General features: G+C 41.0%; 1 protein-coding gene across 8 annotated transcripts; it reads right to left on the reverse strand.

Annotated features, from left to right (window-relative positions):
* Nucleotides 1–335: 335 nt before the first annotated feature.
* LOC308051394 (arrestin domain-containing protein 3-like) lies at nt 336–27,180 on the reverse strand. 8 transcript variants are annotated; one of them, XR_013923483.1, is made up of 10 exons: nt 26,605–27,180; nt 21,718–21,799; nt 17,064–17,211; nt 15,840–15,942; nt 15,124–15,380; nt 14,549–14,711; nt 13,872–14,026; nt 7,190–7,294; nt 5,586–5,754; nt 336–820 (listed from the first exon to the last, which is right to left on the reverse strand). XR_013923483.1 is itself a non-coding variant. In XM_080361825.1 (9 exons), the coding sequence occupies exons 1-9, from the start codon at nt 26,882–26,884 to the stop codon at nt 5,710–5,712; spliced, it is 1,338 nt and encodes a 445-aa protein (XP_080217951.1). In that variant the 5' UTR covers nt 26,885–27,180; the 3' UTR covers nt 1,934–5,709. The 8 variants fall into 8 exon arrangements, 6 of the variants coding, with proteins under 6 accessions (XP_080217951.1, XP_080217953.1, XP_080217952.1 ...); XR_013923484.1 differs by lacking the exon at nt 336–820 and adding an exon at nt 1,934–3,862; XM_080361825.1 differs by lacking the exon at nt 336–820 and having other exon boundaries at nt 1,934–5,754.
* Between the last annotated feature and the right edge of the window lie 565 nt (nt 27,181–27,745).

Consider the following 27,745-nt stretch of genomic DNA (forward strand, 5'->3'; position numbering starts at 1 on the left):
ACACCTCCTTGCCATATACAGCCTGATGAGCCCACTGACCAAAGTGTGGGAGCTGCGCCACTTTCCCAAAACCTCCCAGATCTTCCCTAGCCTGCAACCAGGTCTCATGCTGTCACCAGAGGGACACAGTGTTTAAGGTGTCTAGAGACCCCACACATACTACTGATACACAGTAAAAGCTGCTTTGTATACAGACAGGTTTCCTGAATCACTACACAGAGAAAAGAGAATGATGTTTTTCCATAAAACTTGAGATTAGGCTCAAATTGAGTCCAAAGAAGATGATGAAGGGGGAGGGGGGGGGGGGGGGGGGGGGGGTGTGAGGAAGAGCACAGCAGCTCATTAAAAATGACTGGGAGCAGAAGAGAAACACCACTAAAGAAAAGGAGAAAGGTGATACTTTGGGAGAAGAGATGTGACTGTTTGTAGAGCGAGATAAGGACTAAGCAAAACAAGTCAATTCAATGTGAATCACGCTAAGCCATTTATTACAGAAACAAGTCTTCTTATATACGTAACTATATTCTAATCACGCGTCCACGCTCCAAGCATGGATTCGTTAAATGAGTATCGTGGGCTGTCCGTGCTCTGGAGTCTCACTGATGATACGTCCGATGATTCACGCCACGCCAGGACCCCGGTGATTGAGGAACGCCCCTCTTTCTCACAGCAGAGTCTGTTCTCAAAGTGGCCTTGAGATACCTTTGAGCCTGACTAATTCAGCAACAGATCTTTATCAAGACCCCTCCACACTTCCTCCTTTCTTTTCCTGAATTAGTCAGGCCCCTTAAACCGCACGGTGCATCATTTTTGAAATATACTGCAACATAGAACACGTGATTAACAACATAATTACAATTACATATAATGCAGTTAAACCTTACTTAATAAGATCAAACAACTACCTGCCTATTCTTAAAACCTTAATTCTACTATGACAACCTTATTAACACACTATTTTAATAGATTCAAAATAACCAGACAAGTTAATACAATATATTCTCTTAAATTCCTAAAAGATTTATAACTGCGCAGTTTCTAGGGTAACATACTTAATATCATCAGCATATACTAATAATTGAATTAATATCTTAAAAGTTATCTTAACCTATTTAAAAGATCAATAGCTTAACCTTAATATCCCTTCTAAAACTTTATCAGTTGCTGAACTTAGATTACTATGGTAGAGATATCTCATAATTTTACCTTATCTATGCATTGACTATCTAATCATAATATCACCCTTTTGGATCTCCTGCTGATTGTTCAAATTGCCATTCTCCACAGAAGGCACACCACCTGCTTGCTAATAGGCTTCTAGACCACCAGGTCTGTGAGAATCTATAACACTGAATTAGGATCCATGGTTTACATCTGAAACAGTCCTCACAACTTATCTCCCTCCTGTCCATCTGCATCCATTGAATCTTTGTTGAATCCAATTCAATCCTTGGCCTGTAATGACACAAACATAACCTTTTCCCCAGGTTATCAATTGATGTGGCCTTTTTAATTGACTAGTGATTTGACCATAACTAATGTAGGTTCTTTCTGATTTAGCATGGTTTTGGGTCATACTTGCAAAGTATTTCATCACATACAATGCTTTTGACAATTGATTTTGTGGTGCTTCCCCTACTTCCCCCCCCCCCCCTTTTTTTTTTTTCTTTTTGTAAAACAAACAAACAAACAAAAATTCAGAACCAGATACGTGCATTGGACCTTGACTACGTACTCAAAATCACAAATCAAATTTAGAGGTTCCTCCTTAAAAAGCTCTAAGTAATTTAAAGCTGTGCCAAGTTCTGCTAATTGGGTTGAATCTTCAATAATTTTTACAGAATGACGCCAATTGTTATCTCCACACCAAACCACTACAGATTTATGAGACTGCCCAGAACCATCAACAAAAACTTTGCAAGTATGTAGGATCAGACCAAATACAAGTATGGCCTATGACCTGATGTTAAAGACTTGCAGGTTCTGCAGCAATTTACATTTAGGCATGCCAAAAGCTGTGCTGTTAAGAAAACCAGCTAGTGCAATTTATAAAGACATAGACTACAAATAAAAAAAATCAGAATTAAATTTCACAAATGGTACATATATGACAAAAGGATCATGGCCTATTAAGACTTAAATTCATTCCCTGCATTTTCTTGATCAGAGTGACAATTGGTATATAACAGTCGGTATATCAGTTTGCTAGCAATCTCATCACACTGTCCCACCACAGCCACAGGTTGTTTCTATGTTGTAGCAATAAATAGACAAATCTATAAGTCCAATCGAATGCAGTCAGCCTGTAAGGTTGTCATAAATTCATTCCTCAAAGTTTCTGACTACATTTTGGCTGTCATATTTTTTGGATATTGTTTTCCCTTACCAGATCGAAGTCCTGTTTCAGATCTATCAGTGTAGTGTTTGCTTTATCGAAACATTGGCTGTTAATACTAGTAGAAATACAGCATTTGAAATTTCCTTGGAGATTTCTCACTTGCAGCAAGCAGATCGGCAGCATCCCAGCAGCTTCTTGCAGGCCATGCAACTAAACAGAATTCTCAGAAAACATTATTTGAGCTTACAATTTACTTAACAAATCCTAACCTAAGAGAGGTATAGGACTGTCTGGCAACTACAAGAATTAATGTATTTAAACTTTGTTCCAAATTTGGCATTCCATTGGTCACAAAAAATGGCCTTTCTTTCGTTCTCTCCCATGACCTCAAAAACTAGCATGGTGAATTTACTAAGAAGTCTCTTACAACTAATTACCACATAATAAGTCTATCAACAAATTTTTGGTTTAATTTTCCAGTTTCATTAGAACTATGGGTCTCCTAAGGATGCCTTTAAACTTCACCCTCGGAATGCTCCAGTCAGTATTACAGCGCTGCAGTGAGGGGGAGAGAGAACCCCCCTTTCACTGCTTTAAAAGCAGACAGTCAGGTTTTTCCTTTTTTTTTTTTTTTTTGTTTTTTGTTTCTTTCTCTTCTTACTGCAGTTCAGATATAACCAAGGTCACGCAGCTGGCTTATCTCAGTTACAATGAGCTGCACACAGGCCTGCGATGTTTTGGTCTTTTGATTTCCCATTTCATTCCAGCCATAATACACTTTATATGCAATTTCAAGTAGCTCAGCAATAGTTACATTCCTTAGCTCCATTTACCTTTTACAATTTAGAAATGTCAAAAACCAGTATAAACCAGTATAATAAACATCAATCCATTATTCTATTTTCCTAAATCTAAATCAGTTAATATTCTAGCAACTTTTAAATACAACCTCTTCCAAATTCACAGCTATCATAGCATTTTAACAATTTAAATGCTTTTCTAACAATATAAGCAATTACTCTAATGTGTAAGGATGCATCCTAAGGGGGAGCAAGGTGGAATTTTAGCAGTGGAACTGGTTCCCATTTTGTAATTATCTCCCCAAACAAGATTCTTTTGGTACCAAATATGAATATGCAAACTAAAATATTGAGCTCAGATGTGAAAATCAAATACCCAATTCAAATATGCAGATGGATCACAGTCACACTAATTTAAGACAATATCTCAATTTTTGCATTGCACCTTTGAACCACTTACTGCTCGGCCAGGTAGCGGTGCCGCTAGTTCTCCCTGACAAAATGGGTCAGTGCGCGCTGGACCCCCAGATCGGCACCGAGCTGGACTGGGCAAGGCCTTTTTTTTTTGTTTTGTTTTGTTATAGTGTCTCATCCTGTGCGCCACAGCTGTTATTCCCAAACCAGGATTCTTTACATGATGTGCATACGGAAAAACCAAATCCAGCATACCGAGAGGAGACACAGCCTGTCACAGAGTTGCGCAAGTCTGAATGCCGGAATAAAGCTAGCATGTTAAAGAGAAAAACAACAGCCACTACACGCAAAATTTTACGATCACATTCACGCAGTAAAGAACTAAATTACTCATGATCTTCTGAATTATCACAAAATGCACATTTTGAGTCAATGGATTCTCATGATTTAACAGACTGTGAACTTATCGTACCATATAGCACAGACCTACCAAAATTGCAACATACCTAAACAGATACCCACAAAGAAAACAGGTTAATAAGGAAAGCATCTTGCAGACTGTAACAAGTTTTCTGTGACCTGTGTGTTATCAGTGAATTCTCTCTCAGCTTGTTGAAGTTCAAAGCACCCCGCCTGTAAAACTGTCTGAAATGATTTAATGATCTCTTGTAGGGATTTATTTTGTCCTGCTCTTCTCGCCCTAAAAACAACATTAATTGCAACAAGATTCTATTGTCCGGACACTTTTCCCAATCATTTAAGTTATACCGCAGCCACCATTAATTACAATATTTTACAAGGTCTTCCTTCCTTATAATTCCGAGTGCTTTCCTAAGTTTTAAAACACCTCCCAATACTGATTTTTTAGGAACACAACTGAAAACAATTATTCCTGACCCCATCTTGCAAGTAAAAACCTTGAGAAGGGGGGGGAGGGAGGGGGAGGAAGGCACAAGGCTGCTTGCAGCGAGAATGGGAAAAGTGGGAGAAGGTTTTACAGTACTCTTAAAAACAACTAGTAAAACAATTAACTCACATTCCTGACAAGCTGCTTGATTTTCAGAGAGGCAATACACAGGAGCACATAATATGTACTGGAAAACTTGCAAATAACACATTGATAGCAAACATTAGCATTCTCTACTGCTAATCTCAACAGTAGTGCTTCCTTAGCTTCTAAGTTTTCAGCCTGCTTACTGATGGCGTCTTGAAGATGGTCAATAAATTGCATGTAATTCTCATTGGGACCCTGATTAATAGTTGCAAATGATTTGGCACCTCTCTCATAGCTTGCTATGCAAGATCTGTTGACTGCCTCAGGATTTCAGAAAGTTATCGTGCCTGTAGTTGTGGTGTGTCAATTAGTGTCTCTTCCAGGAGTTGTGGGACACCTGCCCCCCTCGACGAATCCCCATTGTTCTGTCCTAAATGATCTATAGCTGTTACATTTCACACAGTTCTTTTGACAAATTATCTGACTCCAGTTCCTTGGACTGCTTGGTCTCCTTAGGGTCGTGTGATGGTATGGGAGGTCATCCACTCGGTAATTTTCCTCCCCCCACCCCAGACTGCTGAATCAGTGCCGCCGGCACAACAGGGGATGGAGTGGGGAGGGGGTCAGAAGACACGATCCAGGTAAACTTCACAGTCATTTTTAGGTTTGTTATCAGGCTGCAACGCTGGAAAAATTCTGGCAACGGTAGCCCGCTCAGCCTTAAAGTCTTTTAAAGTGGAAATTTTAAGCTTCCATTTAGTCACTAGTGATTTAGTTTCTTTATCATCTCCATTGCTGACCTCATTCCATAATTTCTGCCCTTTATTGTCCCAAAGTTAACGTTTAAAAGCCTTCTCGTTTTCTCCTGGGTAGCCAATAATTCTATACCGAATTAATAGTCCACATATGTTACTTTCTTCTTATTTAAGTCCTCTCATAGAGAGAATAGGCAGGAGGAGTTTAACTACGGCTTCTTCCTCAAAGGATTTATTTTGCCCCATAACTTCACTCTTCCCTCCTCCCGCTCCCAGCTGCTCACCATTTACGGTGACTTCTTCAACAAAATGCGGAACATCCGTACGCCTCCGCCCGGTTCTCAGTCCAGCTGATCGGCCTCCGACTGGGCCGCTCTAGGCTTTTCCCCATCTTCCGTGGTACGCCGGTCAGAGTATCACGTCGGGGTCACCAGATGTAGAGCGAGATAAGGACTAAGCAAAACAAGTCGATTCAATGTGAATCACGCTAAGCCATTTATTACAGAAACAAGTCTCCTTATATACGTAACTATATTCTAATCACGCGTCCACGCTCCAAGCATGGATTCGTTAAATGAGGATCGTGGGCTGTCCGTGCTCTGGAGTCTCACTGATGATACGTCCGATGATTCACACCACGCCAGGACCCCGGTGATTGAGGAACGCCCCTCTTTCTCACAGCAGAGTCTGTTCTCGAAGCAGCCTTGAGATACCTTTGAGCCTGACTAATTCAGCAACAGATCTTTATCTACCAAAACCCGTCCACAACTGTTATTGCAGAAAGCTTTAGAAATCATCACTGTGATAGCAAGCAATTAACTATCATGGCTGAATTCCCCCACTTGTCCTCAACATTTCCCAATAAAATTAACAGTGCAGGCAGGTTCAAACAAGGGCAGTTTACAATCTTGCTATTCCAAGTAAATTTCCACTTCAAAGGAAAAACATGAAGTTAGAAGGCTGAAGAAAAGAAGCCAAAAAGTCATGGTCAATGGGACAGAGTCTAGTTGGAAGCCTGTATCTAGTGGAGTGCCTCGAGGGTCAGTACTGGGGCTGGTATTATTCAAGATTTTCATCAGTGATTTGGATGAGGGAATAGAGTGTACTATCAGCAAGTTTGCTGATGACACGAAGCTGGGAGGAGTGGCTGATACGCCGGAAGGCTGTGCTGCCATCCAGTGAGACCCGCACAGGCTGGAGAGGTAGGCAGGGAAAAATTTAATGAAATATAACAAGGGAAAGTGTAGAGTCTTGCATCTGGGTAGAAACAGCCCCAGGTTCCAGTATGAGTTGGGGAATGACCTATTAGAGAGCAGTGTAGCGGAAAAGGACCTGAGGGTCCTGGTGGACAGCAGGATGACCATGAGCCAGCACTGTGCCCTTGTGGCCAGGAAGGCCAATGGCATCCTGGGGTGTATTAGAAGGGGGGTGGTTAGTAGGTCGAGAGAGGTTCTCCTTCCCCTCTACTCTGCCCTGGTGAGACCACATCTGGAATATTGTGTCCATTTCTGGGCCCCTCAGTTCAAGAAGGACAGGGAACTGCTAGAGAGAGTTCAGCGCAGGGCAACAAAGATGATGAAGGGAGTGGAGCATCTCCCTTATGAGGAAAGGCTGAGGGAGCTGGGGCTCTAGTTTGGAGAAGGGCAAACTGAGGGGTGACCTTATTAATATTTACAAATATATAAAGGGTGAGTGTCACAAGGATGGAGCCAGGCTCTTCTTGGTGACAACCAATGGTAGGACAAGGAGTAATGCGTGCAAACTGGAACACAAGAGGTTCCACTTAAATTTGAGAAGAAACTTCTTCTCTGAAAGGGTAACAGAACACTGGAACAGGCTGCCCTGGGAGGTTGTGGAGTCTCCTACTCTGGAGACATTCAAAACTCACCTGGACACATTCTCGTGCAGCCTTATTTAAGCGTTCCTGCTCCGGCAGGGAGATTGGACTAGATGATCTTTTGAGGTCCCTTCCAATCCCTAACATTCCATGATTCTGTGAAAAATGACATAGGGGGAAAGAAGGAAAATACAGTAACTAACGTTAATCACTAAAAACTCCATGACTGATGCTTTTAACAGGACCCTTTGAGACAGTGTTTCTGCACAGTCGAGTGAGTGTGAGACAGGTGCGAGAGTGCTGCATCAGAAGTGATCATAGGCAGAGGGTACCTGGAAATCCACACAACAGAAGCATTTCACTCAGATATTAACATATAAATATCATTACAGATGTTGCAGTAGAGACCTATGGATGTTTATGCCTTCTGTATGATCTCAATAACAAATGCTTAAAATGGCTGTGTAGGAGAATAAATAGAAACCAGACTCCAAATGACTTCTATGCACAACTGCTAATAATAGAGTATATATCCAAGGAAGGAGGAGTACCCCAACACACTTTTCTTCCATGAATCCACCTTTTCACTGCCACCTTAGATTTAGAAAAGCCACAAACAGCACTTCCAGCTCATTCCAGATTTTCTTTCCCCCACCAAGTATTTTGTCCACAGAGGGGCTTCACACAAATTTTTTGTGGTTGCTGTTACTCCACTCATGCTTCAAATCTTAAAACAAAATGCATAGTGTTTTTAGGTCATTAGGTGAGACTTAAACTTGCTAACCATGAGAAGAAAATAAATCATTATAGCAAAATGTTTGTAGAACAAGAAATGCTTGGTTTCCCTCTATTCCTTGACTTCAATCTGTTGCTTTCACTTCACTGCAACTTGGGACTAGTACATTCCCTTTGGTAGGTAGAATTCAGAAAGTCTTCATTGCAACACCAAAGACAATGATTTCCTACTGTTAAGCAAGCACTGGCAGGAAGCTTTGGTAAGCAATGGCATCGCATACTGGAAGCTACTTTTATGCTACAGCTTCTGAGATCTGCATTAAATCATAAGCAGTTCTATGAAGTGTCCTTAAAGCTAACACCATGTGTCTCCACATCTCCCAAGTTCTCTCTTGCAATTCAGCTACAATGCTAACAACTGCCTTTGGCTGACTTAGTGTTGGTTTTTAAAGGGCAGCTGAGCTCATGTAAGACAATATAAAACATATTTTTCCCTGTTCCTCCAGGAGTGCCCTGTCCACTCAACCAGCTGCTGCACGTTGCAGGCAGCTGAACTCTCTTAAATTATAGTTTTAATGGCAACACTAACTTTTCAGCCACAAGGCAGATTCAAGTTCAGCTTTCTACGTCTCTAAAAGCTGTTTCCAAAAGGCTGCTCAAGTACCACAGCTGAGTGGCAGCTTCTTTAGAAGTTTCTTCCCTGGAGGATAACTTCAGAAACCATCTTGGCTGGTCTAAACTTCTACTTTAGAAGCTGCACTGGAAAGCACTTCATGGTTTTTCAATAAAAGCAACACTTCAAAAAGGTTTGCAGCAGCTGGACTTGAGAAGACATGAGACACTGTCTGTCTTTATCCAAAGTTTAAAGCAGAGCCTACAGCTAGAAGAGAACACCCACATGCCTGTAGGTGTAAATCACAAATAATATCATTAAAGTCCAGCTGAAGAGTGGCCTGAAGAGAGGTTTTCCTTTGAAGCCCTATAACTTCAGAGCTCCCTTAAAAGAGCCCAGTGGTACCTCAAGCAGCCAGAAGACATTGCTGCATGGACACACAGGTGCTTTCTCTACAAGATGCAAACAGTGGGGTCTTAACCTTCATTGTAGCTTCTTTATCACTCAAACTTGTGCAAACCAGTGTGTATGAGTTAGGTGTCTGCACCCAACTGAAGAAGAGGAGCTTTCTATCTCCAATAAAAATGTGGGTGAAGACGCTGGCCACAGCTGAAGTGGCCAGCAGGGGCTGAGCAAAGATAATGAAAGCAGAGGTTCCCCTACTTGGACCAGATGCCAGGCTCTGTCCCTGAGGATAAAGCTCCAATTCAGTTCAGGACTTGTTATTCCTCCCTTGAGCCACCCACAGCAAACCAGCAAAATGTGAAAGCTTTCTTTATGTCAAGAGTGTGGAGTTCCACATTACCATAACATGACATCATATGTCAACTTTGAACACCATAAAACAGCAGTATTTCACAGATGTATCCTTATAACAGGTATGAAAAAGGGAAATTTTACTCATTAGTTTTTACGGATATATTGAGAATCAAATATAACAAAGGAAGATTCAAAAAAAAAAAAAAAGACACTTAAAAAAATTTACAAGTATATATTACTTGTTCCATTCAGTACATGAAATATAGAACCAGTCCTGGAGTCTTTTTCTTTGCAGATTCTAACTTAAAATTTAACTCCTTAACTAACTGACAGAGAGGAACACACACAGTCTCTTTTAGGTCTCAAAAACTGGATGATAAGAGTAGTTTAAGTGTACAGTGATGGTAATAATAGTTGAATTGTACAGTGCATCTTTCAGACAACATTGCATCAGTTAACTTCATATAGCCTTTTTCTGGTCAAAAGAAAAAAAAAAATATATGCAAGCTTCTTTTGAAATCTTAAAGTACCTAAAATGAGAAGGACTTGGGAGTTGTGCTCTAGAGTTAAGCTATAGCAGAGTTCTCAGGAAAGTGTCTAGCACACAGAAAACACCTCTCTGCCCACTCAATAGCAAAGTCGTCTTTCAAGGATGGGGGAGAAGTCATGCTACATAACGCTATTTTCCTAAAATGGGTGAATTCAGGCAAAATTTGGCCGGAGGACATTATTTTTCTTTTGTCCTATATCAGTGTTTTTTCTTGAAAAACATCAACATTAAAAGCTTTGAAATTTGCATCTCATTCATGGTTACTCAGTGGCTGCATTTTCAGTTCTGTAAAGGCTAGAAGTCTTGAAGAATCGTGTACTTCAAAAAACTTACATCAGAAATGAATACCAGCATGTCATTTTTCTACATGCATCTTCCGAAACCCCTACATCCACAGAACTTAAACACACATGCAGTCAAAAGAGTTTAGTGGTTGCTATAAATGTTAGGAAGTAGTAAAGTAGAGGTAAAAAGAGTTGAAATCTTATTTTCTTTACTTTTAGTACACAAATTTTAAAAATGATGTTGCTAAAACAGAATCATAGAATAGTTTAGGTTGGATGGGACCTTTAAAGGTCGTCTAGCCCAACCCCCCTGCAATAAGCAGGGACATCTTGAACTAGATGAGGTTGCTCAGAGCCCCATCCAGCCTGGCCTTGAATGTTTCCAAGGATGGGGCATCCACCACCTCTCCGGGAAACCTGTTCCAGTGTTTCACCACCCTCATTGTAAAAATTTTCTTCCTCTTGTCTAGTCTGAATCTCCCCTCCTTTAGTTTAAAACCACCACCCCTTGTCCTATCACACAACAGGCCCTGCCTGTTTCTGAGAATTCTGTTTAGTTGCACGGCCTACAAGAAGCTGCTGGGATGGTGCAGATCTGCTTGCTGCAACTGAGAAATCTCCAAGGAAATTTCAGATGCTGTATTTCCACTACTATTAACAGCCAATGTTTCGATAAAGCAAATACTACACTGATAGATCTGAAACAGGACTTTGATCTGGTAAGGGAAAACAATATCCAATAAATATGACAGCCAAAATGTAGTCAGAAACTTTGAGGAATGAATTTATGACAACCTTACAGGCTGACTGCATTCGATTGGACTTGCAGATTTGTCTATTTATAGCTACAACATAGAAACAACCTGTGGCTATTGTGGGACAGTATGATGAGATTGCTAGCAAACTGATATACCGACTGTTATATACCAATTGTCACTCTACTCAAGAAAATGCAGGGAATTAATTTAAGTTTCAATAGGCCATGATCCTTTTGTCATATATGTACCATTTGTGAAATTTAATTCTGATTTTTTTTTATTTGTAATCTATGTCTTTATAAATTGTACTAGCTGGTTTTCTTAACAGCACAGCTTTTGGCATGCCTAAATGTAAAATATAAATTGCTGCAGATCCTGCAAGTCTTTAACATCTGGTCATAAGCCATACTTGTATTTGGTCTGATCCTACATACTTGCAAAGTTTTTGTCGATGGTTCTGGGAAGTCTCATAAAGCTGTGGTGGTTTGGTGTGAAGATAACAATTGGCATCATTCTGTAAAAATTATTGAAGGTTCAACCCAATTAGCAGAACTTGGCACAGCTTTAAATTACTTAGAGCTTTTTAAGGAGGAACCTCTAAATTTGATTTGTGATTCTGAGTACGTAGTCAAGATCCAACGCACATATCTGGTTCTGAACTTTTTTTGGTTGGTTGGTTGGTTTTTTTTTTTAAAAAAAGGGGGGGAAGTAGGGGAAGCACCACAAAACCAATTGTCAAAAGTATTGTATGTGATGAAATACTTTGCAAGTATGACCCAAAACCATGCTAAATCAGAAAGAACCTACATTAGTTATGGTCAAATCACTAGTCAATTAAAAAGGCCACACCAATTGATAACCTGGGGAAAAGATTATGTTTGTGTCATTACAGGCTGAGGAGTGAAGTGGATTCAACAAAGATTCAATGGATGCAGATGGACAGGAGGGAGATAAGTTGTGAGGACTGTTTCAGATGTAAACCATGGATCCTAATTCAGTGTTACAGATGCTCGCAGACCTGTTGGTCTAGAAGCCTATTAGCAAGCAGGTGGTGTACCTTCTGTGGAGAATGGCACTTTGAACAATCAGCAGGAGATCCAAAAGGGTGATATTATGATTAGATAGTCAATGCATAGATAAGGTAAAATTATGAGATATCTCTACCATAGTAATCTAAGTTCAGCAACTGATAAAGTTTTAGAAGGGATATTAAGGTTAAGCTATTGATCTTTTAAATAGGTTAAGATAACTTTTAAGATATTAATTCAATTATTAGTATATGCTGATGATATTAAGTATGTTACCCTAGAAACTGTGCAGTTATAAATCTTTTAGGAATTTAAGAGAATATATTGTATTAACTTGTCTGGTTACTTTGAATCTATTAAAATAGTGTTATTTTGAATCTATTAAAATAGTGTGTTAGTAAGGTTGTCATAGTAGAATTAAGGTTTTAAGAATAGGCAGGTAGTTGTTTGATCTTATTAAGTAAGGTTTAAGTGCATTATATGTAATTGTAATTATGTTGTTAATCACGTGTTCTATGTTGCAGTATATTTCAAAAATGATGCACCGTGCGGTTTAAGGGGCCTGACTAATTTAGGAAAAGAAAGGGGGAAGTGTGGATGGGTTTTGATAGATTAAGACCTGTTGCTGAATTAGTCAGGCTCAAAGGTATTTCAAGGCCACTTTGAGAACAGAGTCTGCTGTGAGAAAGAGGGGCGTTCCTCAATCACCGGGCTCCTGGCGTGGCGTGAATCATCGGACGTATCATCAGTGAGACTTCAGAGCACGGACAGCCCACGATACTCATTTAACGAATCCATGCTTGGAGCGTGGACGCGTGATTAGAATATAGTTACGTATATAAGAAGACTTGTTTCTGTAATAAATGGCTTAGCGTGATTCACATTGAATCGACTTGTTTTGCTTAGTCCTTATCTCGCTCTACACACCACCTCTCCGGGAAACCTGTTCCAGTGTTTCACCACCCTCATTGTAAAAATTTTCTTCCTCTTGTCTAGCCTGAATCTCCCCTCCTTTAGTTTAAAACCACCACCCCTTGTCCTATCACACAACAGGCCCTGCTAAAATGTCTGTCCCCATCCTTCTTATAGGCCCCTTTCAAGTACTGAAAGGCTGCAACAAGGTCTCCCGGGAGCCTTCTCTTCTCCAGGCTGAACAACCCCAACTCTCTCAGCCTGTCCTCATAGGAGTGGTGCTCCAGCCCTCTGATCATTTCTGTGGCCCTCCTCTGGACCCTCTCCAACAGGTCCATGTCTTTCCTGTACTGAGGGCTGCATAGCTGAATGCAGTACTCCAGGTGGGGTCTCACCAGAGCAGAGGGGCATAATCTCCTCCCTCAACCTGCTGGCCAGTGAAATAGTAAGCAACACTTTGAAATTTTCCAGAAAGTATTAGACCAGGGAAGAGTGCTGCCAAGGAAAGTTACCTTCCAGGTCTGCAGCTACAGGAAAAGGCGTTATAGAGAAGCCAAGGCACCTCACAGAGCACCTTCTAAATTTAAGGTTGCAGAGCTCACACTAACAATAAAAAAAAAAAAACAGAAAAAAAAAACACACAAAAAAAAAACCACACACACAACAAAAACCAACAAAAAAACAAAAAAAAAAACCCAAAAAAACCCCCACACACAAAAGGGTAACCCATGGTGTAAAACAGGCATGAAAAACTCTTGATGCAATTCATCTGCATCTTATAAACAAACAAAAATCCTCCCCAAAACCAACTTATTCTATGTTCATCATTTTAATGGTTTCTCCTCATTTTAGGAAGGAAAAATAGCTTCCTAAACTTACTCCATAAGACAAAAAAAAAAAAAAAAAACACCCCAAAAAACCCCCAAAAAAACACCAAAAAAAACCAACCACAAAACAAAAAACAAAAACAAACAACAAAACAAAACAAAACCCCACAAAAACAAACAAAAAACCCCTCAGAAACACAAAACAACAACACAGACACAAACACACAAACAATACAGGAATCATCATATTCTGACAGATATACCTACTTCGGAATATAGGGGCGGAGGCAGGAAACGGAACTTCTGGATGTATGCAAATAATGGTCCTTGAAGTACTCTCTCAAAATCATCAAAAGCAGCTATAGGTGCAAGGCTGAAATGTCTGTTTTCCCCTGTGACCACTTCTGCATAGCTGGGAGGTGCTAAAGGGAGAAGGTACATGCAGTTCAAATGACAAATTCTTATGCATGTCAAAATACATAACATGAGAAAATATTAAACTTCCATGTCTGTAAGATTCACCAGCAGGTAGGTAACTTATTAAAAATGTGTTTAACAAAACAGTGAGACTATTTAATTTTATTCTAATATTAAGCTTATGTCCAAAACCAGACTGACCTCTGTTTATTGTGGCTTAATTATCCCCTTAAAATTTAAAGCATACTGAAGATTATTTATTCCTGTACAGGTAGGAATGACAGAACATTGCAGTCCTCTAGTCCACTAGCCCACTGCCTGTCCTAGAGAAAGAAAGGCCAGGAGGGAAGAAACTCTGCTCTTGCACATAGGACAAGCAGGTGGCAAGAAAACATCCACAACAGATTTCCTGTGGGCTTTATTACAAAGGGGTGTAATTTGACTCTTTTAGCAAGACTGCAATGAATAAAGCAGACAAAAATCAAAACAAACTAGCAAATTGATCGGGATTTGTATTGTCAAGCTACCTTCTGGTCTTTCAGGCAGTGTCAGACCAAGCCAATTCATGTTCATGCTACGCTGACTGCTCACACTTGATGTTCTGCTACCAAATGGATGTAGAGGAATGGTACCAATAACCAGTGGTAAGTTAAGGAATAAATCCATAGCTCCTGGAATATCAACATATACCTGAAGAAAAATGAAACAAGTGTATGATTAAAATGTGAGGTTTTATCAGCACTTCATAAGTATTAGACTAAGTTGTCTTTCTATAGAAGTTTCCATGAGAAGCTTGTTTCTAACAGTCTCTTTTAGGGCCCGTGCCTCTATGGTGACATGAGCTCTTCAAGGTAAGAGTCTCAACACGAGCCTTCACATGGAAACGCAGTCTACTAATTAAATGCTTGCTTAGTTGACACACAACTGGTTTAAGAACTTGCATGATTTAAACTAAATTTACTTACCAGATCTCCTGTCAGGACACTAATACCAGAACATGCATTTTTTTCATAACTAATTATCACAAAATGCTGTGCTATGAATTTGTACAGAACGTCAGAAGCTATTCATTCTCAAGAGTGAAACAGACCGCCCAACATACCACCAGTGAATATTCCACACGGATTATACTACAGTCAAGGATTGAAGGGGAAACGGGTGGAATTTTCAACAGTTTGCCATTCCAGGTTTCTGTTTTGCCAGCTGACAAGGATTCCCCACAGAGGTTGGCAACAAGCTGTTTGACTTGCTTCATTTTCCCTTTGGCATAGAATGCCTGTGTTTGGTAAATGGTTGCTTTGGGCAGCACCATACGGGAAGAGCAGTTCTCAATCTCTGCAAAGATCTGAATTGATTCACCTGAAACAAATAAACAAACAAACAAAAACACACTAGAATTTCAAGTTCTCTTTATGTTTACAAGGCAGCTTAAGCAAACTGTCACATTCTGTATACTGTTATAACACACCAGATGCTACTTTCACTGGTCTACCTGCAAAAACATCCACTGATGCTAATAGAAGCAAAATCCACATGAGCTGCTCTAAAAGGAAAAACAAACAAACAAAAAACAACAACAACAACAACAGAAAAAAAAAAACCACAAAACACATCACCAAAAAACCCCACCCATACCAGTCCTTCAACAATCTAGAGATATAAGTAGCACCATCTTTGTTAACAAAGTACACTGAGAAAATTGCAAAGTGCAGACTACGGCGGTAAAAATATCCTTAATGTTCCATTTATACAAAAACACTAAGCACAAACTCTAAAAGGGAAGGAAAAACATCTCCCATAACTACTTGTATTACATACCTGGGGTATAGCCCTTTCTTTCAATTTTGGCACTTAAGGATATTGGGCCTGAGGTACAAAGCCAACAACACAGAGTCTTTTCTTTTGTGCCTGCTTGGGGTGACTGCAAGAAGGGAAAAATATTGTCCATTAAATTAGGAGTTTCATGGAAAACTCTTCAGGTATTTAAATCAACACAGGAAAATAATCATTTTGATGATGTGCATACTATTACATATTTTGATAAACAAAGCTACATCCACAGGAAAAGTCTCAAGCAATTTAAATGATATTATATAATGTTTGTCCTAACTCCACTGCTGTATTAGTATTGCTTTTTCTGCCATTCTCCATATTACAGCCATACTTAAAACAGTTTTTAATACTAAGAATAAACACTGTATAGCTTAAAACAAAAAGCTTCATAGTCTACACATCCCAACATACTGTTGCAGAGCTTTTAATGTAACTAACAGTAAATTAGAACATCTTCACATTTTCCATTAAGCTGTATTTCAGAAGCAAATTAACTAAGATAAACTACTGTAACCTTGACTCCTTCTATTTCCTTGGTTTCTGAATGATCCTGTTTCATCCATATTAAAAAGACTTATTTTACAAACCTGTTTCAGTGGACTTGTACATTTTTTTGTTCCTCTAGATTAAAATTCAAGGAAGGGATAAAATAAAGGATTTTTAGGCCAGATTGAAATAAAATCCTCATTGAAAGCAGTTGTGATATTAAAGCTATTTTTATAAAATGAAATTTCAGGAAAGGATTACACAGAATTGTGATAATTTCTCCCCAACAGTTGAAAACTATCCATATGGAAATTATCAACTATGTACTGCAATAAACTTTTTACTTTGCATTTTTAAGGTAGCAGCCCCTCACTCAAATATTAAGAGTTGCGCTGTTCCTTCCATAGATTATTCTTTATTTGTAATTGAAGAGGAACAGTTCACCAAGTTTTCTTCCTTGATACTACTAAATTGTGGAATCTCATTAATTTAGATTGACATGCATTTCATGTATTGTAAAAATCAAGCAACTCCAAGGATAGGATAACTTAGTCTTCAAAATAACAGCAGTTAAAGAGTTGCTAAACTGATATAATGCTTAAAATAAGAGTTGCAGTTTAACTAGAAAATAAATATTAGGTAAAATTACATGTTGATGTTGTTTCAGTCATACTTCATTATTTTTATGTCAGAAAAAGAACAAGCGATTCTGTCAGTTCTTACCAGTAATGAGGGAGTGTTGATATCTATATGTTCAAAGACTGTAAATTCCTTCTTTAATTTTACTGGTAGAAGCCAAGGCCTATGCAATTCAGCTTTCACCCAATAGCGCACACCGCCATGTCTGCCTTCAAATGAGGTAGCAAGTGGTCTGTGCAGGACAAAGTTGAATAAAATTTCTCTCTTTCCAATAACAATCAGATTAGGAATTACTATGTAGAACTGTATTTTCAGTGCATCATAATAAGCAAGTGTTATTTGCAAAGCTTCCATATCACAGAAAAATGTAAGATTAAAGTTGGGAGAAAATATCATCTCCAATTCATCAAACAGTAGTTCTGTAGAAGTTTTAAGACTCAATTAAAGAATTGTGCTAGAAAATGCTAGAATAGTACACATTTCCCTTGGACTTCAGAGACCATTTTCAAGTGTAGAATAAAGCATGCCCTTTTAAGGTCAAATTAAGACCACCAAATAAAATTAGCATTAGTACCATCCAATTATTGGTTTGGACACTATTCTGTAAATAATTGTGTATTATTTACTTGGCTAGTATCTCAGTGGTTTATTTTAGCTATAACTGAGTGCTTTTGTAGTTTGTTTTGCCTTAAGTACAGCAGTTAAATATTTCAATTTAGAGTTCTGAATAGAGAAAGGCTATTTTGAGCATCTTCTAATTTTCCTTTACCCTGATGAGGCCATCTTATTTTTTTTTTTAGATCAATAGATAGATAGATAGATAGTGTCTTGGTTTTGTTAAAAACAAGTTTCTCTTTTAGTGAATTTGCCTGTCAGCTAAAGCTTTCACATTAACTGCATTTTCCTGGAAAACCAGATACATGTTTTGATAAACACGGCAATGGAATGCAAGGTTATTCATAAGGATGGATGCGCATCTCGCGAGAGGGGCAATGAGAAACAGGTGACCAAAAAACCAACCAACTGAAGTATTCCATCCCATTCACGTCATACTTCATATGAAAGTGGGAGATCACGAGGATCTTGTCCCTTTTTTCCTTATGGCCAACATTAGGAGAGGACCTTGCTAGTCGCCCCTGCGAACTGAGGCCTAGTGACAGACTGAATCCAGTTCCAGTTGGCTGCAGAGTCCAGTCCAGGACTTTGGGTGCCAGCCCTACAATCTGCAGGAGCAGTTGCCAGGACTTTCAAGATTAGTTTTGTATATTTTGTACCATTTTCCTCTATTTTATCAGTAGCATTAGTAAAACAGTTTTAATTTTTCCAACTCTCTCTTCTCTCTGTCCTCCTTTCCCTCCCAATCACCTGTCCTTAGTGGGAAGGGGGTAGAGAGGGGGTTAACAATACATCTGCCACGGTTTTATTGTCACCCCGCAATCAAAACCTCGACTATATTTATATATATAAAATGTAAAGACTATTCTGCTCTGAATGCTGAAAGACAAAGGAAGTCATTTTGGAGAGCTGGATGGGGGGAGGGGGGGGGGGGGGGGGGTGGGGGGGGTGGAAAGGGACTCCAAACTTTTCAGTATTGCCCTTTCCTCTTCCTCTCCCTCCTCCTTCCCTTCCCCCAACATCATAAGATGAAGGGCATAAGATTTTTATATTCATGTCCTGTTAACTGTAACTTGTCTTTTCCTAACATTTTTTGCCTGTAATCTCAAAGGAAGAACTTTTATATTGCACTATGTTTGAAATGCATCCTAACAAAAGATAAGTTATGGTCAAAGCTTCCCTCCCTAACTTGTATATGGAATAATACTAGCTGCGCTAGTACTTTAATAGAGTGATTCTTTCTGCTACAGATTTGACATCCCTTTGCATATTGGAAATGTTTACTTCTCCCCCCCCCCCCAATACTGCAAATGAAAGGATTTTCTAATCAGTCTTCAATGTTTCATCCTGCTTCAGTACCCTGTATGGAAAAAATCAGTAAGGCTAGTCAGTGTCTTGTTTTCTTCCACTATTGCTTTGTGTTTGGTTGCACTGGGTCTGTCTAGGATGGAGTTGGCTTTCCTCGAAACAGTCCATATAGTGCCATGCTTTGCATTTGGTGTGTTATGAACACTGTTCTAGCCACAATGTTTTAGCTATTGCTGAGCAGTGCTTGCACAGCATCAAGGCTGTCTCTCCAATACCCCATTCCCAAAGGCCAATAGGCTGGGTGTGGACAAAAGGTTGGGAAGGAACATAGCCAGGACAGCTGACCCAAACTGACCAAAGGGATATTCCATCCCATATGATGTCAGGCTCAGCGATAAAAGCTGAAGGGGAGGGGGGGTAGAAGATGGACAGGGCTGCCACAGACATTCATGGTTATGGCGTTTGTCTTCTCAAGCAACCACTACACATACTGAGGCCCTGCCTTCTAGGACATGGCTCGACATCTGCCTACTGATGGGAAGCAGCAAATGAATTCTTATTTTTGCTTTGCTTCCATGTACAGTTTCTGTTTTTCTTATTAAACTGCCTTTATCTCAACCCACAAGCTTGCCCACCTTATTTTCTCTCCCTGTCCTATTCATGAGGGAGAGTGAGAGAACAATGGTGTAGAGGGCTGGCAGCCAGCCAAAGTCAACCCACCACATCGGTTTTGTTTTAAATAAAATTTAGAAATATTCTATGGATACAAGATAGGAAGAAACAGTAAGGAGGCAGCGTCAAACTGGTATTCTTCAGGCCTTTTATTACCAGCCTTCATTGTTTCGGTATTATCAAAGATGGCTTCATCGTTATTCCTTCAAGTCACTTGAAAAGAACTTTAGTATTTTAATCAACACTTGTGCTATTTTACTGGTCATCTCAAACATAATATTCCATATTCACATATACTAGTTTGTTCATTCATATTTAAAAATCCCTTCCAACTCGAAGGAATATCATAGAATCATTTTGGTTGGAAGAGACCCTCAGGATCATCGAGTCCAACCATAACGTAGCTCTAACACTAAACCATGTCCCTAAAAACCTCGTCTAAACGCCTTCTCAACACCTTCAGGGATGGAGACTCCACCACTTCCCTGGGCAGCCTGTTCCAATGCTTGACAACCCTTTCCGTGAAGATTTTTTTCCTAATATCCAGTCTAAACCTCCCCTGGCGCAACTTGAGGCCATTTGTTCTTGCCCCATCGCTTGCTATTTGGGAGAAGAGACCAACACCCTCCATGCTACAAACTCCTTTCAGGTAGCTGTAGACAGCAATAAGGTCTGCACCCTCTCTAGTACCTCAATGTCCTTCTTATGATGAGGGGCCCAAAACTGAACACAGAACTGAACACACAAGGTGGGACCTCACCAGCACCAAGTACAGCAGCACGATCACTTCTCTAGTCCTGCTGGTCACGCTATTCTTGATACAAGCCAGGATGCTGTTGGCCTTTTTGGCCACCTGGGCACACTGCTGGCTCATATTCAGCTGGCTGTCAATCAACACCCCCAGATCCTTTTCCACCAGGCAGCTTTCCAGCCACTCTTCCGAGCCTGTAGCGCTGCCTGGGGCTGTTGTGACTCAAGTGCAGGACCTGGCACTTGGCCTTGTTAAACCAGTATCATCCTTATCACTTCTTACATAAGAGATTTTCATCTGAACCTTAAATTGGCTTCTAAAAGTCTCCATATATATGGGTCTTCTTCAGTGTTCCAATAATATCTACCATAAAGCCCCGTGCTATTCACTGAAACTGATCCATAAAAGCATTTATCATCTACAGGTTCTGCTATAGCCAGCCCCTCCAATAAGCAGATGGTTTATTAGCTTTCATATTAGATGTTAGTCTAATATTCTGCCAATTTTTATTAACCTTAATGACTTCAGCACTCGGCTTTTAAAGTAAAAGGCTCCTCCTGCCTCCCTTCTTTCATCCATTTCCACACTCTCTCTGTTCCTTTTTGTTTAATTTTCCTGCACCTTGTGTTTTAGCTGTTTTCCACATTGGTAGCTCCTCTATGTATAAATCTTCCCTTCACAACATATACATTAAACACCTCAAACTTTTTTTGTCTGTGTACGTGGCAATTTATCTTAAGACTTCTGCTATCATTCTTGCTTCACCTTTGCTTTCCAAGACAAGCAGGATTAGGTATGGGAATATTTCTTGCTTCATTCACCCATCCATTTCCTTATTTCCATCCTGGCTTTTTGCATAAAGGTCAGCCTGAGTGCATACATCCTATTTAAACTATTTAAAAAAACAAACAAACAAAACACAAAACTTTTTTTTTTCTTTCCCCCCCCCAAACGTGGTTAAGCTTGCCACATCTGTTTCAGACTGAGCTTGAACAGTTCAGCTGTTTTTGCTAGTTCTGATGGCCTGCACGGCTCCAGTAAAGCCCTGTTTATTTAGAAGATACCTCAGCCACTCCGCAGGACTCAAATGACACAAATTCCCCTCTCCTGCGAAGGGGAAAAATACTACAAAACATAATGAGTCAATAGACCTCAGTCAAAAGAGAGAGAGTAACCAACTGGGCAGCAATGTGTTCCTGTTTTGTGAAAAACTCTTAACCAGTTTAAAAGCAACCTCTTCAGTTTAATGAGATTATGTCCTCTATATCACATCTGGACACAACTCCTACTACCATTGAAAAGGTTTCCCCTCCACCCGCAAGAATTTTTCTTAAGCAGGTATGTACCTTAGCCTTCTCTCACACAAGCTGCGTACTGCATGCAAGTACTTACATCTGTGGAAGCTCAAAGCTGAATGCATATTCATGCCTTCCTGAATGAATGGTGTGAAGGCCTGCTTCAGAATTGTCATCATCTAGGAGGGAAAAACTCAATATGCTATTCCACCTGTGAACATTTTACACAGCATAATTATATAGGTTTCTTTTCCAGAATAAGAGAGATTTATACGTTCTTTACAATACGAAGAATGCAGCGTCCCAGAAACAAGTCTCTCCAGTCCATCTGTATTAACTGCTAGATGTATGGATGCAGAATTTTTAAGGTTAGGCAAGATTCACCTTGCATAAAAGCAGAAGATAAACTGCTTTAAGATCTGTAAAGGAAACTACGTTTTCCAATATGATTTCTAGTTAAAACTTAAAATGAAATAGAGCTCTCTAATACTATTAAGTGATATTAGTATTAAGTCTGCTACGTTAATAGATCAAATTTAGTAATTCAGCTTCCTTCTACCTCCTGCCTAGCAAGTGCCCAAAAATTGTTGTTTGGGGTTTTTTTTTTTGGTGTTTTTTTTTGTGTGTGTTTTTTTTGTTTTGTTTTGGGGTTTTTTTGGTTTTTGTTGTTGTTGTTGTTTGGTTTTTTTTGTTTGTTTGTTTGGGTTTTTTTGGGGGGGAAGGGGGGGGAGGAGGTTTCTTCTTAAGTGCACAAGCACCACCTAGAAAGTAGCAAACAAATTCGGGGGCAAAGCAAAGACGCAAACATCTTCTAAATTCAACAAGAAAGCTGACCTTGGTTTATAGTCATGATTCCTTGTATAGCTTTAAATGCTCCAACAAATTTGTGGTTTGTTCTGATATAATTACCATGAAACCAGAAAAATGCTGATTCCATCAAAATATAAAGTTACTTAGAGAAAATAATTGCACACCGCATATACAAGAGTTGGAGTAATAAAAACACATGTAGTGGGATTATGCAAAAGATGCTACCTATTGCTAATAGTCTGAAACATCATGAAGTAATGTTGGTACATTCTAAGATGTTTTTATTTTTAGTTCCTGTTGTCCTACAAAAATGTTGATGCTCCAGTTCCTTTAGTGCAGGACAAATGCTGAAACCAAACTAAACAAAAATATAAAAACACTAGAAGGCTATTTACACAAATGCATCCTCCACACATAATGTCATGAATTCAGAATCTTCAATACGCTGAGAGATCAAAACAATGTGTACAATGCTTTTTTTTGTTGTTGTTAACAAAAAACTCAGAAGGTTTTGTCTGTTTTTTGTTTGTTGGGGGTTTTTTGCGTGTGCTTTTTTTTTTTTTCTTTTTCAATAAAAGTAATAATCTTTTCCTTGCACATAAGTGTTTTTCCATCCCTTCTTCACTGCCTTCCTGCCAGATCAGCAGTCCCTATTACACAACAGGCCCTGCTAAAATGTCCGTCCCCATCCTTCTTATAGGCCCCTTTCAAGTACTGAAAGGCTGCAACAAGGTCTCCCGGGAGCCTTCTCTTCTCCAGGCTGAACAACCCCAACTCTCTCAGCCTGTCCTCATAGGAGTGGTGCTCCAGCCCTCTGATCATTTCTGTGGCCCTCCTCTGGACCCTCTCCAACAGGTCCACATCTTTCCTGGACTGAGGGCTGCATAGCTGAATGCAGTACTCCAGGTGGGGTCTCGCCAGAGCAGAATCACCTCCCTCAACCTGCTGGCCATGCTTCTTTTGACGCAGTCCAAGATACGATTGGTCTTCTGGGCTGCAAACGCACATTGCTGTCTCATGTCCAATTTTTCATCCACCAGTACCTCTAACTCCTTCTCCTCATGAGGTTCACACAGGCCTACTTCTCAAGCTTGTCCAGGTCCCTCTGGATGACGTCCAGACAGATAACATCCATAGCCCTTCCTTTGTCCACTGACATAGTTACTCCCTCACAGAAGGCCACTAGGCTGGGTCAGGCAGGACTTGCCCTTGGTGAAGCCGTGCTGGCTATATTGAGTCACCTCCCTGTCCTCCATGTGCCTTAGCATAGTTCCTAGGAGGATCTGTTCCATGATCTTCCCAGGCACAGAGGCAAGGCTAACAGGTTGGTAGTTCCCAGGGGTCCTCCTTTCTACCCTTTTTAAAAATGGGTGCGATGTTTCCCTTTTTCCAGTGCTGAGCTGTCAATCACAGACTAGGCTGGAGCAGGAGAGGACTGGCCTAAACAGGCGTGAGCAGATCCCCTGCCAGCCACTCACATACATACAGTATACATTATACCCCAGTGCATTTGCTCAGCAACTCTGCTCACAGCCTACCCTGACTACCGCAGAGGTAAGGAGAGAGGGAAGGGCACCACCCATGCCTCACCATCCGGTCTCCTCATACCACAGGGCCATGCTGCTGGCTTGCCCCGGCCTGCCCCGTGCTATGTGCAAGGTGGCACCCCAATCCTGCACTTCTCTCAGGAGCACATGCTGACCATTACTGAAAGGCAATTACAGATAGTGCTGGCCAGGGGTGTGGGAGGGGAAAGACAATCAAGTGAGAGGCTGCAGGGCCATGTGTCCCAATGGCCACCCCTGCTCGCAGCCTCTTGCTAGCCCAGTGGATGTGTGGACTTTGCCAATAAAGGCTGTGTGCCCTCTGAGCCGTCAAGGGTGACATTGCCGGGCATTACCAACAAAAAGTGACCAGGGTGACAGCACTCCCTCTTAGCGGTGCAGCGCCCACAGCCTCCTACCAAGGCCGCGATCAGATCCAGAAGAGGGGGCGGGGGCGAGCAGCAAGGAAGAAAGCAGTAACCAGTAACTGCTGAATTTGAAATTAAACACCCCACCTCCCGGTTTCCCAGCAAAGTAAACTTGTACTCCTCACTTCACAGCTAGCGCCCTCCCCCACCGTGCATACTCTGCCAACTCCTCAGGGAAGCGGGGCCCGGAGCGCCCCCAATCCTGCACAGGGCTGACCTCGGGGTGGCCAGAGCCCGTTCGCCCCGCCCCCAGCACATACTAGAGTGCGGCCAAGGGAACCTACTCCCTCAGCCTCGCTTTTCCCCCACGTCCCAGCCCCCTATAATCACCGGCTGTCATCGCCTTAGCAACAGGCTAACAAACTCCAGCAGGCCAATGACAAGGCGGGGACAGGGAGTGGGCTTCCGGACCATGCTAGAGTACGAGGTGTTGAGTTAAACTCCGCTCCCTGAGGCGAGTGTTCGCAGTCCTGCCCCTGCAGCCGAGGGATGGGCAGCGGTGTTCCAGGACAACTAAAGTTTTTACCTGCCGCACATGGAACGGTTCGCACCCTGTCTCGCTTCTGGTGTCAGAACGTGTCAGATCTGTCCCTTCCCTGCCACCTTTTGTTCCCTTTACAGACAAATGCAAGCACCTACTATCGGGGTCAGCATTTGGATCGACAGTCTGCATGCAAAGTCATTGCTGCTGCTGCTGCTGCTTAAGCAGACAGTTAAAAGCACGGGGTGGCCCACCTATTTGTAAGCATACATCCTGCTATGCACGTTTCTGTCATCTGCAAAACAGAGGTGAACGAACTTCCACATGAGAGTTATTTCCGAGGCGCAAGTACAAAGAACATTTGAGCTACAAAGCCACCTCATAAGTGACCTGTGCTTGCTTGCATCAGGATAACATAATTTAAATCAATAGCAACTCCACTCTGCTACAGTATCTCTGCAGTAAATATGTCACATATTTAAAAACAAACAAACAACAAAAAAACCACAAGCAAACAAAAAAAACCACACACCCACAAACAACACACCAAAACACCCGACCCAAATTGTGTAATCAGTTTTAACATTTTCTTGTGCTATGAATTAAATCGTCGCCACCACCTGACGCGTGCAACCAATCTGCAGAGAGAAGGAGTACTCCCTCCCTTCTTCCCAGGACCGGTCCCAAACAGGATTGAACCGCTTCTAACAAAGGGTGGAAACTTGAGAAAAAACAAGCTTAGAGCCCCCTTATACTTTCAAAATGTAACTACGTGAACAATAGATTAGCAAACTTAAGACCCACAATCCCGCTCACAATGTAATACCCCATTTCCATACCCAAAATAAGGGAATTATAGCAGGGCGCTTTCCATTTCTATAGGGGCTTCAAAGACCAGGTTTTCATTGAACGCAGGTTCCAGAACTCCCCAACTCAGAATCGATGCTCCGATCGTACAACCATGACCTCTTATTTGGCCTTTCAGACAGATTTTTACATTTGAGTCCCCTATAGAGGAGTCAAATAAAATAAATGAACGTAATTTATAAGTATACTAGTTTAGAACAAAGCAAGAGATCGAAAACTACAGGTGGGGTGGTGATAGCATGTCAAATTAAGCCACAGGGAATCTTTTATCTGCTAACAATGAACCAACCTTAAAAATCGTCACAGATCAGTCTGAAAGTCAGACCTATATCTATTATGTGTCAAAAAGTCTAGCGTTATGTTTTAATTACATTTATAATTCAATAAGATGCTACCAAGAAAGCAACTTACTGCACATTCATATCTGGTTTTGATTTAAAAATTGTTTTCCCCACAGAAAAACAAATCCTGCTAATATCACTAAGAAAAAAATGACATCGCATATAAAAAAAAAAAAAACAAACAAACAAAACACACCTCTGTTTAAAAAAAAATGCAAATCCTTATGAAAAGACTCTGTATTTTAACAGGTATTTTAAGAAAGCCCTGTTTGCAGGTACTCTGGAAATGCCCCTCAACATGATTTTTATATTAAGTAAACATTCAAATAACAAAAAACAAACAAAAACAAAAAACTCCCACCCCAAAACTAAGAACATAACCAGCACTTCCTCACCTTTAGAAACCGTGAACTCTGTGAGACTGCATATTAAAAAGGGATAAACCAAGACAAGGCAAAGATGTGTCTTTTTCTGGAAAAATGTCTGCACGTAGTGAATAAGTGAAAAGCTTACCTCTTTCGTGCCCGAGTAGAACATCCTTATGGTTAAAATACTCTACTTCTTCAGTGTAATTTTGCGTATAGGCAGTGTTGGATCCAGCATTTCTAGATTCAGTCCAACGTACTTTTGCATATCCTCTTGCATGAATTTTAAGAGATTTTACTCTAGTTTCCCCAGTAACTTCTAAACCGACCCTTCCTGAGACTGTGTCCCCGCTAGAATAGACGAGGATATTGCTACCATTGAGACAGTCAAAGCTTATTGTTAAGCTCTTCACCTTCCCCAGCACCATATTTTATAGCAAAGTGTATAAAAATATACTGTAAGGAGAGGAAACAAACAAACAAACAAACCAAACAAACAAACAACAACCAAAACCCCAAGGTCTCAAACAAAATGCGATCTTCACTGCACACTGAACAACGCCTCTGCCACGCAAAGAGCCTACCAACAAGATCAGCGTGTCCTCTACAGATACTTCATCAGAATTACTGAGAAAACCCCAGCGACGGCAGCAGTCGCCTAACGCTGCAATCTCCTTACAAAAACAGCTGCCCGCATGCTGCCAGCTCACTTTAAGAAAAAGCTTAGTGGAAAACAATTTCGCCGCGCATGCGCGAGTCGAGTCGTGGCGGTGGTTTCCTTTGCCGCTTGCGCGTATCTTCCTTGTCGTGTGCGTTTTTCTTATGTTATTGCTTCCGTTTCGTGCAGAGAGCTGGAGTACTCTCTGGTGGAGCCAGGGCTCTACTGTGAGCCTGCAGGGCGGTGTTGAGATAGGTATTGAAGAACTGAAGAGAAAAACGTCTGCGGCGGGGGTTGGTGAGGGCTCCTTGTCCAGAGGGCTTCGATCTCCGTCTTGTATCACTGCGTGGCACGGTCTGGGGGCCCTGGCTGGCTGTCTGGGAGGTGTCTCGGAAGGAGCCGGCAGCTGAAATCGGGCAGCGGGCGGTGGGCGCCGGGCCCCGGATTCTGGCCCGCGGCCGGCACGGGTTCTCCTCCCTCAGCCACGGGTTGCCTGGCTAACAGCAAAAATAGCAACGATTCTGTCAGGGAAGTGCTCGGCTTGTCTCTGAGTTACAGATCTCGCCCAAAGCTTTTGTTTTTCAAGCGGCCTTTGCCGGCCGGGCCCTTCGCTCTCTTCCCCCCCCCCCAG

This window comes from Nesoenas mayeri (genome assembly GCF_963082525.1).
Source record: "Nesoenas mayeri genome assembly, chromosome: W".
Lineage (NCBI taxonomy): Eukaryota > Metazoa > Chordata > Aves > Columbiformes > Columbidae > Nesoenas > Nesoenas mayeri.